At 39.3% G+C, this 20,316-nt stretch overlaps 1 protein-coding gene across 1 annotated transcript in view; it reads left to right on the forward strand.

The window, feature by feature from the left end:
• The window catches only part of phf2 (PHD finger protein 2), a 170,324-nt gene that overhangs the window by 144,645 nt on the left and 5,363 nt on the right, over positions 1–20,316 (forward strand). The window contains 5 exon segments of the mRNA XM_034167362.1: positions 6,573–6,727; positions 12,916–13,226; positions 15,275–15,327; positions 15,329–15,371; positions 15,476–15,585. Coding sequence (XP_034023253.1) covers positions 6,573–6,727; positions 12,916–13,226; positions 15,275–15,327; positions 15,329–15,371; positions 15,476–15,585 — 672 coding nt within the window.

The following is a 20,316-nucleotide window of genomic DNA, read 5'->3' on the forward strand; positions in this document are numbered from 1 at the left end:
TATTATTATTATTATTATTATTAATGGACAACTTCAGTTTACGCACCGGCTGGTGCTCACGCCACGGAACCATCATGTAAAACTCCAGTGTAGAATGGAATATGATTCTCGTTTCTTGCCAGCAACAAGACAAGAGTCCCTGTTAATGAATTTAATCCACACAAAGGTGACTCACGATTGACATCTTTAAATGGCTTTGAGAGGGGTTAATGAAGAAATTGTGGACTTGCCACTTCTGAAAAACAGCAAAGCAGAGAACCAGCGAACAGCGGTTCGAAGCACTGCTTCGTTGCTTCAAGCTTCAAACAGACCCACTGCAGTCTGCAATAAATGTAGAGAAATGATCATTTTCCCAATAAACATCCTCAAAAACAACTTCTGCTCTGGGGTCCCGAATTGAAGGACCGATAAGGGAATCGTTAAGCATAAAGCCTATTGATGTCTGTGGATCTAATCATTTCTTAACAATACTTTATTAAAGGAATCGGTATTCAATACCCAACCCTACTTCCAACTGCTTGCTGCAATTCTCGCGGACCTGCATGTTTGTTGTGGTAGAAATGTGCTTTCTGGCTTCCGTCCGTGGTGCATTTAATGTACCTCAGAAAAAAAATCGATGCAAGCAGGCAGCGAGCGATGCATCACGATTTCACCCGTGAATTGAATTGATGAACAGTGAATGAATCTATGCACCCGCATCACGCACGTTTGTATCTAGACACCGATTCGTATCAATTAATCTCCACATGCCTAAGATAGATAGATAGATAGATAGATAGATAGATAGATAGATAGATAGATAGATAGATAGATAGATAGATAGATAGATTGTAATCATGATTTGAAAAGCTAGGTCTTTGAGGAGCAAAGATGGACAAAGGATCTCCAGTTTGTCAACAGTTACATGTGAAAATGATTGAAATGCTTAAAAACAATGTTCCTCAAAGAAAGATTGGATGGGATTTGCATCTTTCTCCTTCCACAGTGTTTAATATCGAGGAATTTCAGTATGTAATGGGATAGGGTGCAAGTCTAATGTAAACTCCTGTGATCTCCAATCTCTCAGCAGTGCATGAAGAACCATCAATAATCATCAATAGCTGATGTAACCGCAAGGGCAAGATATTATTTTGGGAAACCTTTGACAAATGATACAGTATTGAGTTACATTCACAAATGCCACTTAAAACTTTACTGTACAAAAAAAAAGCCTTATATTAACCTTGTCTAGAAGCAGTGTCGACTTATTTGGGCTTGGAGGCGTCTGGGTTGGATCATCACACAGTGGAAACGTACTGCAGTCAGACAAATCGGTGTTTCAGATCTTTTTGTGAAGAAATGGACGCTGTGTGCTCTGGATCAAAGGCAGTTCAACAAGTCCAAAAGCCAGGGTCTGTCATGGTATGGGGCTGTGCCAGTGCCTTTGGCAAAGGTATTTTACACTTCTGTGATTCCAGCATTAATGCAGAAAGGTACATTGCGATTTTAAGATGTGTTTTCATGAAGAATGGGACAAAACAACACCTGACATGCTTCAACCTCTTTTAACTGTTTTGAGAAGGAATGGCAACATTACAGAGTGGTAAATGCTTCAGCATCCCAACTTGTGTTGGAATCTGTTACAGGCCTTAAATGCAGGAATGGATGTATACAACCCCTGGCAAAAATTATGGAATCACCGGCCTCGGAGGATGTTCATTCAGTTGTTTAATTTTGTAGAAAAAAAGCAGATCACAGACATGACACAAAACTAAAGTCATTTCAAATGGCAACTTTCTGGCTTTAAGAAACACTTTAAGAAATCAGGAAAAAAAAAAAAAATTGTGGCAGTCAGTAACAGTTACTTTTTTAGACCAAGCAGAGGGAAAAAAAATATGGAATCACTCAATTCTGAGGAATAAATTATGGAATCACCCTGTAAATTTTGATCCCCAAAACTAACACCTGCATCAAATCAGATCTGCTCGTTAATCTGCATCTAAAAAGGAGTGATCACACCTTGGAGAGCTGTTGCACCAAGTGGACTGACATGAATCATGGCTCCAACACGAGAGATGTCAATTGAAACAAAGGAGAGGATTATCAAACTCTTAAAAGAGGGTAAATCATCATGCAATGTTGCAAAAGATGTTGGTTGTTCACAGTCAGCTGTGTCTAAAGTCTGGACCAAATACAAACAACATGGGAAGGTTGTTAAAGGCAAACATACTGGTAGACCAAGGAAGACATCAAATCGTCAAGACAGAAAACTTAAAGCCATATGTCTCAAAAATCGAAAATGCACAACAAAACAAATGAGGAACGAATGGGAGGAAACTGGAGTCAACGTCTGTGACCGAACTGTAAGAAACCGCCTAAAGGAAATGGGATTTACATACAGAAAAGCTAAATGAAAGCCATCATTAACACCTAAAGAGAAAAAAACAAGGTTACAATGGGCTAAGGAAAAGCAATCGTGGACTGTGGATGACTGGATGAAAGTCATATTCAGTGATGAATCTCGAATCTGCATTGGGCAAGGTGATGATGCTGGAACTTTTGTTTGGTGCCGTTCCAATGAGATTTATAAAGATGACTGCCTGAAGAGAACATGTAAATTTCCACAGTCATTGATGATATGGGTCTGCATGTCAGGTAAAGGCACTGGGGAGATGGCTGTCATTACATCATCAATAAATGCACAAGTTTACATTGATATTTTGGACATTTTTCTTATCCCATCAATTGAAAGGATGTTTGGGGATGATGAAATCATTTTTCAAGATGATAATGCATCTTGCCATAGAGCAAAAACTGTGAAAACATTCCTTGCAAAAAGACACATAAGGTCAATGTCATGGCCTGCAAATAGTCCGGATCTTAATCCAATTGAAAATCTTTGGTGGATGTTGAAGAAAATGGTCCATGACAAGACTCCAACCTGCAAAGCTGATCTGGCAACAGCAATCAGAGAAAGTTGGAGCCAGATTGATGAAGAGTACTGTTTGTCACTCATTAAGTCCATGCCTCAGAGACTGCAAGCTGTTATAAAAGCCAGAGGTGGTGCAACAAAATACTAGTGATGTGTTGGAGTGTTCTTTTGTTTTTCATGATTCCATAATTTTTTCCTCAGAATTGAGTGATTCCATATTTTTTTCCCTCTGCTTGGTCTAAAAAGTAACCGTTACTGACTGCCACAATTTTTTTTCCTGATTTCTTATAGTGTTTCTTAAAGCCAGAAAGTTGCCATTTGAAATGACTAGTTTTGTGTCATGTCTGTGATCTGTTTTTTTTTTCTACAAAATTAAACAACTGAATGAACATCCTCTGAGGCCGGTGATTCCATAATTTTTGCAAGGGGTTGTATTAATAACAAATGAAATGAAGCAGACCACACAAAACATGAAATATTTTGGGTTTATACTGTCTGCAATGAGCTAGAAGATGATGTAACAGTAAGGATCACTTTTTTTCTTATAAACTTTTTCTGATTTGGGGTTGTATAAACAAATCTGTTGGTCTCTTGAATACATGTCGGCCATTTTCTTTTGCTAAGTATTTCTTCACAAAAGATTTACTTGCACCACAATACAATACATGCAAGCAGCTCATGGCGGGTGGGGGAGGGGGGTTATTATTTTGTGAGAATGCTCACAGACATCGAGTTAAAATTACACAGTATTCCAGATTATCACTGTTGAAAAATGTGTTAAGAAATTTTAAAAAATCATGACTTGTGATATTCGGTCACCTTTTCACTATGTTGTCTGGAGTGTTCTTTTGTGTTCACAGTGTAGCTATTTGCAACAAGCCAAACTCATCACAAGCTGGACTATTTGTAATGGAAACAATCAGAAATGTATTTTCAACATTTCAACTACAACCCCTGGCAAAAATTATGGAATCACCAGCCTCAGATGATGTTCATTCAGTTGTTTAATTTTGTAGAAAAAAAGCAGATCACAGACATGATACAAAACTAAAGTCATTTCAAATGGCAACTTTCTGGCTTTAAGAAACTATAAGAAATCAAGAAAAAAGATTGTGGCAGTCAGTAACGGTTACTTTTTTAGACCAAGCAGAGGAAAAAAATATGGAATCTCAATTCTGAGGAAAAAATTATGGAATCACCCTGTAAATTTTCATCCCCCAAATTAACACCTGCATCAAATCAGATCTGCTCATTGACATTGACCCTATGTGTCTTTTTGCAAGGAATGTTTTTGCAGTTTTTGCTCTATGGCAAGATGCATTATCATCTTGAAAAATGATTTCATCATCCCCAAACATCCTTTCAATTGTCCAAAATATCAACATAAACTTGTGCATTTATTGATGATGTAATGACAGCCATCTCCCCAGTGCCTTTACCTGACATGCAGCCCCATATCATCAATGACTGTGGAAATTTACATGTTCTCTTCAGGCAGTCATCTTTATAAATCTCATTGGAACGGCACCAAACAAAAGTTCCAGCATCATCACCTTGCCCAATGCAGATTCGAGATTCATCACTGAATATGACATTCATCCAGTCATCCACAGTCCACAATTGCTTTTCCTTAGCCCATTGTAACCTTGTTTTTTTCTGTTTAGGTGTTAATGATGGCTTTCGTTTAGCTTTTCTGTATGTAAATCCCATTTCCTTTAGGCGGTTTCTTACAGTTCAGTGACAGACGTTGACTCCAGTTTCCTCCCATTCGTTCCTCATTTGTTTTGTTGTGCATTTTTCGATTTTTGAGACATATTGCTTTAAGTTTTCTGTCTTGACGCTTGGATGTCTTCCTTGGTCTACCAGTATGTTTGCCTTTAACAACCTTCCCATGTTGTTTGTATTTGGTCCAGAGTTTAGACACAGCTGACTGTGAACAACCAACATCTTTTGCAACATTGCGTGATGATTTACTCTCTTTTAAGAGTTTGATAATCCTCTCCTTTGTTTCAATTGACATCTCTCGTGTTGGAGCCATGATTCATGTCAGTCCACTTGGTGCAACAGCTCTCCAAGGTGTGATCACTCCTTTTTAGATGCAGACTAACGAGCAGATCTGATATGATGCAGGTGTTAGTTTGGGGGATGAAAATTTACAGGGTGATTCCATATTTTTTTCCTCTGCTTGGTCTAAAAAAGTAACCGTTACTGACTGCCACAATCTTTTTTTCTTGATTTCTTATAGTGTTTCTTAAAGCCAGAAAGTTGCCATTTGAAATGACTTTAGTTTTGTATCATGTCTGTGATCTGCTTTTTTTCTACAAAATTAAACAACTGAATGAACATCCTCCGAGGCCGGTGATTCCATAATTTTTGCCAGGGGTTGTAGATTGCTGTAATTTCTTCTTCTGTTTCAGTACTTCATCTCTGGACCATTTACACAGTAAATTTTGCTGAGTAAAATATACTCTGCCGGGATAACATGTGGTCCCAGTCTAAATACAGTAAAATACACTCTATTATAGATTGAAAGCAGCTCTACCGTCTTGCCAAATCAAATGTTTCTACTCCAAAACGGATTGATTTTACACTGTGATAGAGTTGATTTAGCACTGTGGTAGAGTATATTTAGCCCTATTTGGACTAGGACCAAATGTTATGCCAGCAGAGTAAATTTAACTCTGATAAATTTACTGTGTACAAATGGTATAGAATCTGGCCTCAGGTTTTCTTACAAATTTCTAAAATAATAATCAGAATTATTTTCTTCCATTGGCTCACCATAATATTCAAACTTCAGATTTTGGTGATCTCTATCAGACATCAGCTTGGTCAAATTGCCTGACTACATTAGTTGAACATCTACAGTAAGTCCTTATGTCACAAGAAAATGTCGGAGGTCTTTCGGTTGGTCTGTGCCTTTGAGGTTGCTCCTAAATCTGTGATACAGAATTTATACATTGATAATGAATAAAAATATCTTTAAAAACATTAAGGACACATGTAGCTGTGCTTTTTCATCTGTCTATATTGTATAATTTTGAATCCAAGTTTTTTTTAATGGGAATTACTTCAGTAGTTTTTGAGAACTAGAACCACCATGGCAGATATTGTTCCAGATATTAGAACTCTGATTATTAGACACTTCCCTTATTCAAGACATGTTTTTAAATACTTTTCAAAGGCTTAAAAAAAAAGAAAGAAAATGTTTTCAGCTTAAATAATGCTAAAAAATTTCATATAAAGGGCAACCATGTACTGACACAGTGCCACTTTTTGGGTCAGAGTAAGTTTGTCTGACTCTTAGTAGTTTTAAGATGGCTTTTTTTTTGGTTTCACAGTCTTCTGACTTTGCATTTTCACACCATATTGCTTGGCTACTTGAGAGTTCTTTGATGACTCTGCTGCATTTATCACCACGAGCTTAATGTTCGCATAATAACAACTGATCCGACTATTGAGGTGCGCTCTTTTCAGGATGATCACTATGTTTCTTCATCAAGTGAATCAGAGGTCACGTCAGTCCTGAGAGACTGGGTATTTGGTGCCACCTATGTTTGTAGATTATTGTAGATGATTGTAGATGTATTTCACAGGGAAAAAAGTCTTGATGCTAACTTCTTTCATGTATTTAGACTCTGTCCTCTTTCTCCAAAAACAGAGTGTTGATTCATCAGATGAAGAGACGCTGCACATAGACACAGAAGCCAAAAGTCGCAACTCGAAGGTGAAGAAAAAGAGCAGTAGCGCAGCTGGGATCCTCGATCTCCTGCAGGCGAGCAAGCAAGTGGGTGGGATTGACTACAGCACCAACAGGTAGACTAACCAGGCATGAGGTCATTGTTTTCTAACCCTTCACATTGCTTCCCCAGCATCAGTGGACCTTTCACTTCTAAACACCTCAATTAGTGCACAGCATCCAGCCACAGACCTTTCCCCTCTCAGTTAATGAATTTTAAGCTCCTCAGTGGGGAAAGTCACTGACAAACAAATTACCTGCTTAACGACTGATATAATTGGATGAAAAAGATGTTGTAGTTTTTTTTTAACTTGCTTACAGTGACGCTGAGCTGAAAGAATCTACTTGTTTCTGAAACAACAAACAGGCCAGATTCTGTCAGCAGTTTGTGTTATGTCAGTGTTGGTTTCTCCGTGCGTTCATTCCTCAAACACTGCGTGGCTGCAGGCTCTTCCTTTGCCTTTGCTGTTTGTTGTTTTGTTCAGCTCGTGATGGTCTATTTCCAGCACATTGAAAGCTACAAAGGAGGAATGAAAGAAAAAAAGAAAGAAAGAAAACATCAGCTCAAATATGGTAATTTCTCAACGCGCTGTGGTGCTTTGATAAGGCCGAACAGGACTCAGACACGGGGAAGGAAATGACTACGCCTAATTACAGCAGAATCTGAACTTCACTTTGCTCGTTGCTGCAGTTAATAGCTTAATAAGTGCTAATCTTTATTTTTGTAGGTGCTTTTAAAGCACTCACAGGCTCTTGGAAAATAGTTACATTTCCCATGTGTTTAGCTTTGCTCTTGCACTTTTCTTGCTCCCTTGGAGGATTGTTGTCCATCTATCTGTTTGTCCGTAGTCAACACTGCGATATCCAATGTAAATCACTCTCTGCCTCCGAGCTCATGATTAAGCCCCTTTAGATACATGTAGATTCATTTGAAGCCCAGGGTTATATACTCCTGTTTTTGGGGCAATATATATACATATATATATTTTTTTGGCAAAGTTAGAGGTCAAAGGGAACAATTTTACCTTTACATCCTTTGGGGTGGGGGGGGGGATGATGAAGCTATTAAAATTACTCACTTTATGCCTTTTTGCTATTTAAGTTCATGATCTTTCGCTTAGGTTTGATCGAATATAGAATAAGGAGCCTCAGAGAAATAAATTCTGCTTTATTTTTACCCGAGGCCATCAACTATGGCTATGGAGTACTGCAAAGGGTTTTCATCCATCTGTCTGTGCTCAGCATAAGTCCAGTCCTATTACTGCCACAGTCTTCAAATTGACGGCCAATTGTGACCTCTTTTAAGAGGTATTTTAAGAGGTTAAAAAGTCACATTCTGTACTTAATTTTATGGTATGATCTCACGAATGTTAGCATGGTGACATCACTTACTGGTTTCACTAGCTACTCACTTGGCTTAATTCTTGGCTAGAAATAACACTTTTCTCATTATGTAAAAACTAGCGAGAAATAAACACTTCTAGAACTAAAAATGCTGTTTTTGGAACCTAATCACACCTCTGAACTGATTTACAAGACAATTTGTGGACATTAGCATGCACGCTAACTTCAACTAACTCAAAGCTAACTTTCTATGGAGTTAAATTTGTCTCATTAAAACCTGCAAATTTGCAGAGGGTGATCTACAAATATTCCTTGATTTGCACAACTTCCGCTCTTCTCAACAGCTCATATGCACACACGCAAAGCATCCTGCAGATGCCGTTAAAACGTAAATATTGCTTTCGATTTATAGAGGGGCTTTATTGAACATGTGCAGATTGTACGTAAGACAATAGGATCTTAATAATTAATTATTAACTGCAAATTATAATGAACGCAAAGCTCATATGGCCGAGGGTATTTTAGCATTTATAACCTTTTAAACACATGTCCAGTAATTGCTACGTGTCAACAGCAATGATATTGATTTTGGTTGTTTTACTGTATGTATTTATTTACAGTACATAAGTATAATGGGATTCCAGAAGGTGAAATCTTTTCATATGTTTTCTGCCTCACAGCCAGTTCTCCCTACAGCATATAGTAAGCTTTGACGAAATACTAAATGTGTGCAGACAGAAGGCTCCGTCTGGATCCCTGTATAATATTACACATTGTTCAATAAGTGTAAATTCTATGTGATGATTATGGTGGGATTGTGTTACGGAGACTTACAATAAGTAGAGGTTATATGATCGTACTTTTCTGTTTGTGTAGATATCTCAAAAGTTACATCATCGATTCCAACTAAATTTTGTGTATAGATGGCTTTTGGGTAAGGGAAGGATTTTTTTTTTCATTTTTGGTGGTGGGCAGCACAGGGCTAGAGTGGCTAGCACACTTTCCTCACAGCAAAAGATCAGAGGTTCAGTACTGCCACTGCCCAGTGCCTTTCAGTGTGCAGTTTGCATGTTTCCCCCATGTCTGTGTGGGTGTCCTCCATATACTCCAGTTTCATTGCACCTTTGAAAGATGCACATTTTCTTTTCTCTGCCCTTAACCAAGGCTGTGTCTGTAGACCAGGGCCCGTATCCACAAAGCAACTCAAAGTCCTCTCAAAGAGCTCCTAACTTAGGCTGAAATTTCCTGGCAAGGAATGTTAGCCTAAGAGTTAGCCAGCAGGTGTCTGAGAGCAACTTTGAGCAAGGAGGGGACAGAAACTCCTGTCTTTGTGAGGAGGCTGGGTTGACCCCATTGCTAGGTATGACGCAGTCCTCTAAGAGCTGTGATTGGTTGTCACGGAAAGAGAAGGAGAAATAAAAAACAAATGCTCTCTGCCCTCCTTGTCAGAAATGGAAAGTGAAATCAACCGATCATATAAACTGAACTGCATTAAGACGTGTAATTGTGAGGATAACTTAGTTATGATGATGAAATTCAGCAAAATTAAATAAATTGTTACACAGCTTGAAAATGTTTGTATGTACGTCATTCACATGGCGATTATCTATATACAGTTGTATGCAAAAGTTTGGGCACCCCTGATAATTTTCATGATTTTCCTTTATAAAGCCCCGTTTACACATAGACGGTAAGAGCTCCCGGAAGCGTCCCGGAAGAGTTTTTGGCTCCTCCGCGCCGTCTTAGGGATCAAACGCCATTGTTAATGTCGAATAATTCCGGGAGCGCTCCCGGAGAATTTGCGTGACGACAGAGACAACGCGAACAACGGCATTTGATACTTTTTAATCGCCGTTTCATCCTGTCCCTTCCTGTAGTGCCGCAGTTTACACCGCCGTTATTCGGCGGCCAGCGTTGTATCCCTAATCAACGACATATAAAATGGAGATAGAGCCCACATCGGCGTACACAACAGCGTTTTAACTGGCGACAGAGGCAGACAAAACGGTGGCGCTAGGGGACAGTACGCTGTTCTAAACGCCACCTCCCGGTTCAAACGGCGTTCCAAACAGCCGATAGGCGGCGGTCAGTATAAAAACGCTAGCGCGCTGCATGCAGGCCTCTCACTCGCGGCCAGCTCCAGATATTTTTGCAGAGAAGCTCCAGTATGCCTCCTAAAAGAAAGTTGGCAGCGGCAAGGACTTAAAGAAGAAGGAAACCAAGAGGTCTGGTTCAGAAGCAGAGGGGAGGCCTGTGGTGGAGACGGAGCAACACGTTGAGGAGGGGGAAAGGAAGGAGAAGAAAAGGCTGAGGATGATGTCCCTCCCCCTGCAGTGACAGAGGCATGTATTCCTGCTGCTTCAGCCTATTATACTCTGGGGGCGGTGCCTATATGCAAATGATCCTGGAGTAACGCAGGATTTGCCTGGATAAAAACCTGGGTATTAACCAGCGGTACTCAGGGCATTATCGGCGGCAGCAGAACACCGCTTCCTTTTCTGCCATCTTCTCTGTTTAAGACACTCTTAGGCTTCCTAAATGTCCTCCTCCCTCCTCTTACTAGTTTGGCACTTTAGGAGCTCCCTTAAGTCCAAAGGTGCTTTGCAGACAGCTTTCATCTTACCAAGGGAAAAGTCTAAGAAATGTATAAGAGTTCGAGAAATTCTAAGATTTTTCTTAGAATAACGTAACTAGGAGCTATTTTTAGCCTTCGGCTGCTTCGTGGATACGGTCCCTGGACTCTGGCTGCTCACTGCTCCCAGCTTGTGTCTAAATATAATTTGGATGGGTTAAATACACAGGACAGATTTCATTATACAGTTTTGTTAAAAAATAATAGCAGTCTGTTTAAAAAAGTGAGTAAAGCTCAAAATGCTTATATTAGGTTTTATTTCCTACACCTTTCATTAAAAAATAATAGCAGTCTGTTTAAAAAAGTGAGTAAAGCTCAAAATGCTTATATTAGGTTTTATTTCCTACACCTTTCAGTCATACATATAATATAACAGGCAGTAAGTGCAATTTGATGTTGATCTGGATCTGCTTGAGTGAAATATACATTCACATGGGTTGAAGCAAGACACAGTAAAAGTAATCCCAACGCTGCAACAAATTCATTCTGGTTTGACCTTGTTGGGTAAATGCATTTTTACTATAAATTTTGCAATAAATCCAACAATTACCTTCAGCAGAAATATGGATCACTTTTTAAAAATTCACAAAATGCATACACACCCTGAAAACCAGCGCCCACGGTGCTGTGTATCAGCTGCTCTTTGTGGGTTTTTGTCTGACATGATACAACCCCTGGCAAAAATTATGGAATCACCAGTCTCTGAGGATGTTCATTCAGTTGTTTAATTTAGTAGAAAAAAAGCAGATCACAGACATGACACAAAACTAAAGTCATTTCAAATGGCAACTTTCTGGCTTTAAGAAACACTATAAGAAATCAAGAAAAAAAAATGGCAGTCAGTAACGGTTACTTTTTTAGACCAAGTAGAGGAAAAAAAATATGGAATCACTCAATTCTGAGGAAAAAATTATGGAATCACCCTGTAAATTTTCATCCCCAAAACTAACACCTGCATCATATCAGATCTGCTCGTTAGTCTGCATCTAAAAAGGAGTGATCACACCTTGGAGAGCTGTTGCACCAAGTGGATTGACATGAATCATGGCTCCAACACGAAGGATGTCAATTGAAACAAAGGAGAGGATTATCAAACTCTTAAAAGAGAGTAAATCATCACGCAATGTTGCAAAAGATGTTGGTTGTTCACAGTCAGCTGTGTCTAAACTCTGGACCAAATACAAACAACATGGGAAGGTTGTTAAAGGCAAACATACTGGTAGACCAAGGAAGACATCAAAGCGTCAAGACAGAAAACTTAAAACAATATGTCTCAAAAATCGAAAAATGCACAACAAAACAAATGAGGAACGAATGGGAGGAAACTGGAGTCAACGTCTGTGACCGAACTGTAAGAAACCGCCTAAAGGAAATGGGATTTACATAAAGAAAAGCTAAACGAAAGCCATCATTAACACCTAAACAGAAAAAAAAACAAGGTTACAATGGGCTAAGGAAAAGCATTCGTGGACTGTGGATGACTGGATGAAAGTCATATTCAGTGATGAATCTTGAATCTGCATTGGGCAAGGTGATGATGCTGGAACTTTTGTTTGGTGCCGTTCCAATGAGATTTATAATGATGACTGCCTGAAGAGAACATGTAAATTTCCACAGTCATTGATGATATGGGGCTGCATGTCAGGTAAAGGCACTGGGGAGATGGTTGTCATTACATCATCAATAAATGCACAAGTTTACGTTGATATTTTGGACAATTGAAAGGATGTTTGGGGATGTTTCAAGATGATAATGCATCTTGCCATAGAGCAAAAATTGCGAAAACATTCCTTGTAAAAAGACACATAGGGTCAATGTCAATGAGCAGATCTGATTTGATGCACGTGTTAGTTTGGGGGATGAAAATTTACAGGGTGATTCCATAATTTTTTCCTCAGAATTGAGTGATTCCATATTTTTTTCCTCTGCTTGGTCTAAAAAAGTAACCGTTACTGACTGCCACAATCTTTTTTTCTTGATTTCTTATAGTGTTTCTTAAAGCCAGAAAGTTGTCATTTGAAATGACTTTAGTTTTGTGTCATGTCTGTGATCTGCTTTTTTTCTAAAAAATTAAACAACTGAATGAACATCCTCTGAGGCTGGTGATTCCATAATTTTTGCCAGGGTTTGTAGTGATGCTTTAGCAGCACAACTGATAGCATTAAATTTCCAGCCTTTTTTTTTTTTTTTTTTTACAGACTTTTCTTTCAGTCACTCTTCACCTCTGCTGGAGTGTTGACTGCTGTGTAATGGCTGTGTGTTGTGTATTTCTTATTGACGTACTTACAGTCAGCCACCTGCGTCTCCCAGCACACAGGAGGCCATTCAGGGCATGCTGTCCATGGCCAACCTGTCGTCTTCAGACAGCTTGCAGCAGCCGTGGAGCAACAGTCAGTCAAAGAACAACTCGCACAGCACACAAGCCAGCAAGAAGGCCATTGGACCAACCTGTGGCAGTGGTGGCAGCGCTGGTAGTAACAACGGCAAACGGGTCCCTAAACGCCTCCCTAAAAAAACGAGGAAAAGTAGCAGTATCAACAGTCTAGATTACGATGATGACCAGGATCACATGGATGCATGCTTCAAGGACTCAGATTATGGTATGGAACAGTTTTATTTGAATGATTTCTGTCTTATTCTGAACATAAGAGATGTCCACCTTTTACAAAACATATTTTTTGAATAAGACTTTGTAGAGCCAGGCTTTTTATTTTTATTTTTTTAAATAATTCTGATGAAAGCAAATTTTATAGGCTGATAAAGACAAGAATCTGTGGAATTGTCACTGGCTTCATGAACACATTTGAAAGATGAAATGGGAAAAGTGAACTGTGCCATCAAGGAAACATGATAACAATTTTTCTCTCTCTGGAAAATAAATATTGTGCTGTTCAAATAGGATTTTAGAAAACATTATGTGACTTTTTTCATTAATCTAGACTTTCTTTCATGAGAAAAAAAAGACTGTGGCTTTGAATGGATTTACATGAATTTACACAAGAAAGTAAATGAGATTTTATTAATATAGACTTTTTTCATGGGAAAAAGACACTGTGGCTTTGAATGGATTTACAGGAATTTACACAAGAATGTGTGGCTTTTTTACTATAAGGTATGTTAGTGATATTTTACCATGATTTTCAAAATATTCTCCAAGCTTTAGCTGTGTTTTTTGAAATGCTTTAACAGTCTTTTCAGTCATCATAAATTTCATGTAGTTTAATTGTTCTGAGTTAATGCATAATTTGGTTTACAATTAAAAGGAAAATCATTCCAGGTCCTACTTCCATGTCATATTCTGTTATTTCAACATTATCATTGAAGGTTCAAATGAAAGGTTGAATACAGGCTCCTTTAAAATATGCAGTAATTTTGAGATTTTTTTGTTCCAGGAGATGCTGAAAATGTATCATTAGATAAAAAAATTAATTTGGTTTCTGGGATCCCACGGGGCCCGAGACCCCGGCTCCTGTGGGCCTACCCCCCCCAGACATCCTGCAAATTTTCGTTGGATTTCACAGTTTTCATTTCGCAGCCCTGGACTTTCTGTTATGTCGCAGTATAAGTTTGTTAGAGCAGCAGATCATTTCATTTCACATTTGTTTCCCTGGAACTTTTGAAATTTTTTTCAGTAGTATTCACTGAAACCTTCAATCACAAGGTGCATAGCGCAAAAAAATCATGAGGCACTCAGAAATGCAAAAGCTAAAGTGATGCACTCCTTATTTAGTTAAAAAAATGGTAAAAAAAAAAAAAATGACAGAGAAACATATGTATTTTCTCTGACACTTATCGCTTTCACCAGTGAATAGTTATATCACATCGAAAATTGTATGAGTATGTTAAAGAATACCCAGTGACGGAGCACGCGGCGGGAACACATGCAGCATCATGTGGAGCACTATGAATGACGGGCTAACCAGCCAGACCAGTGTCACGGGGGCTTTCGTTAGAGGGGGCGAATTAGAAAATAATTATCTCCTCTGATTCTTACTGCTGCTGCCAACAGGTGCCGGTAACAGATGTTGGCATTTAAATCTAAACTACGCCTGACACTCTTCATTAGGAAGAGATGATTTGGTTTGTGTTTATTTTGTGAGCGTCACTTCCCTTAACTTTTGCCCCATTTGTCTTCCCTCCCCATGGTGCTTGCCTAAAAACAGCTGTTTATACCCTCCCATCTTGTTAATACGCCATTAGCACAAGTTTCAAATTGTTATTTTACATGTTTTTTGATCTTCTGATCAGTTTCAAATTAGTTGATTGTAGCAACAACATTCTCACTGTGCAGTCCTCACGCTGCGTGAGCCTTTCCTCAGAGACCGGCAACATTTTCTCCTGATGTAAACATGCTGCTTTTTTTCTCCATGATCATCCAATTATCAGATATTAAAAGCCTGCAATGGAATGGCATTGTTGTGAGCAGACCAAAAGGAAGGGGCAGCTGTCTCACAGCTGGCTTTCAAGCGCTCCCTGGAAACCATCTTTGATGCAAGGAAACCAGAAATTTGTGCACATATGTCACATTATTTCGCAGTTAATGTTTAATTTTACACATCCTCGCTTTGAAAACGCCTGGCTCGAGGCCCTAGTCTGTGGGCTAATCAGTTTTAGCCTGGATGTGATTTGAAAAATCTGTTGCTTTCAGTTTACCCCTCACTGGAGTCTGAAGAGGATAATCCGGTTTTTAAATCCAGATCGAAAAAAAAGGAAAAGCAGCGACGACACTCCATACAGCCCAACAGGTAAATCGGATTTTACACTACAGATGAAATCAACAGCCTACCACAGTTTAATAGTTTTAACGTTTTGCTCTTTTTAGTAATTAATTGTTCTGTTCGGGACACAGCACGTGTGGGACCATCGGTTCCACGACAGGAAAGGCCGTCGAGAGATGGCGCTCGAGTGGCTTCCATTGAAACAGGACTCGCTGCAGCTGCAGCAAAGCTTTCTCATCAGGTACGTCAGCATGCGCTGTAGGATTGTCTCAGCACTCCACTCTCCTTCCAGAGAAATGCATGCAGTATTATACATGTACTGAGTATGTGTTAAGAGGTCAAGCAGCCTACCACAGCATCGTGAGGTGTTACCTACATGTTATTACAGGCAGAGACAAACATACAGGTATGCACATGCAGACAACACAGATTCTGACACACACACACTCACACTTGATGACACAGATGTAATGACACACTCGCCCCTCCTCCAGTGATACAGATCCACTAGACTTCCATAAAAAATGTGTGAGGTGGAGATTTTTCCACTGTGGAAACCACGAATGGGAGCAGCCGAAGCAGTGTATATCCTCTGCCAGTTCACATGCTGTCCAGGACACATCCACAGAGTCCCAGAGTTTAGAAAGCAAAAGAAAAATCTAATAATAAATACTGTTGCATATACACAACATAGAAATTGTTTCCACTCTTTCATTAATTCATGTGCATGACACCATTCTTTAATAATTTTGGCAGCATATATGTGTAGCAGTGAATACTCAGATGCAGTGATGCCGGTAACGCGTTACTTAGTTACTTAGTAACGCGTAACCAATTTTTTTAGTAACGAGTAATCTAACGCGTTAATCTTTCCATATCAGTAATCAGATTAAAGTTACTTCTCCAAGTCACTGTGCGTTACTATTATTTTTGCATTGTGGGTCGATAGCAGCATTAAACTTGGTCCGTGGGCAGGAGGTCGGGGTTCGACTGAACTGCCCACTTTAAGCGAGCTGTGAGCTTTTCATCTGCAGTTTTCTGCAGCAGCTACGACTCGTCCTCACCTCTTAAAGCGCGGTGACAACAGCACACCTGCACTGAGCTTTACAAAGACATTTTTATGCTTTTTTTCTCCTTTATTTAGAATTCTGACCTGAACCACTCCGTATCTGCTCATTAAAAACAGCTGATCCTCCGCGACATGTCAACAACTAACACTATTTTCCACTCAAATGCACCTAAACTCTTTTTCTGAGGACCACATGATGTGAAAACGCAATAAAACTTTCTTACCTATAAATCTGGTCATGTTTTCTGCATAAATAAATGTTATCCATTCTGGGGCGAATCTAGATGGAATGGGGACGTGGGACAAGGATGTGCCCCACCCCCACAACACCCCTAGATTAAAGGTCCAGTTTTGAAGCCTTTTTTTGCTACAACTACTAATGCTACTTATAATAATTTTGACAAGTAAAATGTTTAGAGAGAATTTAAATATTAGAAAAATGTTAGAAAGAATTTAATAGTTACATTTATAAACAATGTAGGTTAGAAATTGCAAGTTTTACTGTTACAGTGCTGTCAACAGTTAAATATGAGGTCAAGAAAGAGGTCTTTATTTTACTTTTTATAAAACAAGTATTTATTTTCATTGAAGTCAAGAAAGGGTGACTATAAAGTGAGTTTTGGCAAAACAAGTATCATTGTCATGTTGAGGTGGCAGAGGGTTGTTGTTGACAGCTGGGGAAAGTACCTAAAAAGTAACTAGTAATCTAACTTAGTTACTTTTACAATTGAGTAATCAGTGAAGTAACTAAGTTACTTTTTCAAGAAGTAATCAGTAATCAATAATTGGATTACTTTTTCAAAGTAACTGTCACAGCACTGCTCAGATGTGACCCCAGCGCAGAGAACAGACCAGATGATTAAGTCCAAAAAGCAGGAATCAGCCCAAAGTCATAGCACAGGAGATCAGTGCACACAGCTAACACTCACAGGGAGACGCAGCAGAGGGTTGCCCAAAAACAGACAGTTCAGTAACAAGAGGGTATCATACCAGTCAATCAGTCCAAAACGACAGGTGAGAAATCAGGAATCTGGAACACCAGCAAAGGTCTGTACCAATCATGTGCTTTAAATATAAATAATTATATGACACCTGAATAGATCCTTGTCATTTGATTGGTGGATTGTATGAGTGACACCGTGTACCGTACATTTCAGTTCTACTTATTACCAAGTATTGTTGTCACATTGTCATGTATTATGCATGTGTGAAACAAGCATAAAAATAGGAAAGTTGGACAGCAAGAGATTAATTGTTTTAGTGTAGAGATTTAGATTTTTGTTTCCATGCAATAACTAGAGATCGCCTCCTCTGATTGAAACCATTTCTTGGTGGTGTACTCAAGGCGGGGGGGGGGGGGGGGGGGGGAGTATCCTTTTGATCCGGTTGTAAAGCAACAGTTGTTTGCTATACAGATAGCTCCTCTCATTGCATCAGTCTTTTGCTATAGAAATAATTTACACACTTCATGATCACCTCTACTGTGAAACACTAGACCAACAAGCGGGGACGTACTCCACGCTTTCGGTTGTTCTTGTTTCAAGTTGTGGTCATTTGATGGTATTTTTATACTGCATCAACCCATGACTCATTCTTTGGTGTCTTTTCACAGCATAACAAGCTATACATTGTGTGGAATTGAGTACGGGATCGATATTTGGTCTGCTGTATTCTCACAATATGATAACGAGACCACGGTCCACTTGGAACTAGATCTTTTCAGGTAGAATATGGGCTGTTTGATTCGTCCACAGCACAGGACGAATGCATGTTCACACTTCGCCAAGTGAGTCAAACTATGTAAATAAACAGACCCAGGTCCAAATAAAACACACCAAACAGGGTATGTGTGAACGCGCCCTCAGCCTCATTAGTTTTCTGACTTTATCACTAAATCTTTACTTTGCAGCAGCTGCTGCTTTGGTGTCAGACTCCACAATTCTAGATAAAATGAGAAGTGCGATGTTTGATTCATTACGTTTTCAAACAGGTGTTGACGTTCAAGGAGCAGATTTTAAATTGAAAGTGGTTTTGATAATAAACATGATTATTAAAGAGGTCATGTATTGTGTAAAGTCACATTTTGTTTACCTCTTACATATTAATGTGTTTGGGGTGGCACAGTGGATTAGTGGTTAGCACTGTTGCCTCACAGCAAGAAGGCCGCGGGATCACTTCCCACCTGGGGCCTGTCTGTGCGGAGTTTATATGTTCTCCCCGTGTTCGTGTGGTCTCCCTCCGGGTGCTCTGGGTTCCTCCCACATTCAAAGTCCTGCATGCTGGTGAATCAGATTTGACTGTAGATGTGAATGTGTTTGTTTATACGTGGCCCTGCGACAGACTGGCGTCCCATCCAGAGTATACCCCACCTCATGCCCTATAACTGCTGCGCTGGGCCCCAGCCTCCCACCCCCGCCCCCGACCCTTAATAGGAGTAAGTGGTTATAGAAAATAATTAGATTTTAAAGTTTGAAGTTTAATGTTCAGCATGTCAACAAGTTGTTTCTGACCTCGTGACATATGTAACAGAAATACCACATGCAAATAATTTTACCCCAAATTATTAAAAACCCCACCCTCCAGACCACACACACACACACACACACACACACACACACACACACACACACACACACACACACACACACACAGACACACACAGGCCCAGGATTACCGCTGTATTTTAAAGTCATAATTTTAAAACAAACCCGATATGCACAGTGACAACTGCTACATCACAAAGCAATACTGCTTTCATTGAGGTGATTAATATATATATGAAAATACACTTTGTAGTACAACAGCAGGCCATGCTCAGTGGGTTCATGATGTGCAATTTTGCAAAGTTCATAGGTTACACAATTTATTTTTACACAATAAAATATTCCTGTAATTGTTTTAATGAGAATGAAAGTTAATTTGCATTTCTGAACATCTCACATTTTTCCACTCTGTGTGCTTCAGTTTTAGGATTTTTTTCTTTTCCCCCCAGAAAATTATATGTGTTTAATTTAGATGAGGTAATTGCAAAGCTTGTAATTAATTAGATTAAAATGTTTTAATTGCCTAACTGCACTGCTATATATAGTATTTTTCATTTATTGACAGTGGCTGCAGAAATAGCAAATTTGCCCACATTGATTCCTGTTTTTTTTTTTTTTTTCTATTATTTATTTTGTAAGTATGAAAGTGTACTTTTAAAGAAAATTCTCCAGACTAAAATTGTGTGTTAAACCCCTTTCACACTGGGTCTGCTTCGAGTTGCGTTATGCGGCGTCATGACGATGCCAAGTTGATGTAGCCTAACGGCACAATACCGTGAGGGACGCAAAGGGCGATGCAAAACGGATGCAAAAAATTTAACATGTTTGTTTCTGCATCGAACACTTGACGCAGAAAGGAAGTAGTTTTCTCACAAGTTGAGGCAACTTAACGGTACTTAACATGACTGGATGCCACACCCACACAATATAACGTTACCCAACGCCAATGTATGATTCCTGCTGTGCTCCATTGCTGCCGAGCTATAAATCATGCAGGATTGTTGTCAAACTTTTTATACTGTGTGCACAATGCAGTAGAACTACACAGCTCAAAGAGCACATGTGAACAATTAAAAGAAAAAAATTGCAGCCTGGCTGCAGCTCCTTGTGTTCACCTCCTCAAATTCTCTCACACGATTGTGTTAAATTAAAGTCAATTACGTCCTGCTCACAGACTGAGTGCCAGCGACAGGACATGTCTGCATCCAGTATAACTCCTCACGGAGGACATCTCCACGTCCACACCGGCTGCAGCTCCGCCGTCACAGGAAGAATGATAAACTTTAACAGAAATCAGAGCACAGACCTGCAGCACTGCACAAAAAGAAAGAAAAACTAGAAGAGAAATCAGAACGCACAC

The sequence above is a fragment of the Thalassophryne amazonica genome, chromosome 3 (genome assembly GCF_902500255.1).
Source record: "Thalassophryne amazonica chromosome 3, fThaAma1.1, whole genome shotgun sequence".
In the NCBI taxonomy this organism is placed as follows: domain Eukaryota; kingdom Metazoa; phylum Chordata; class Actinopteri; order Batrachoidiformes; family Batrachoididae; genus Thalassophryne; species Thalassophryne amazonica.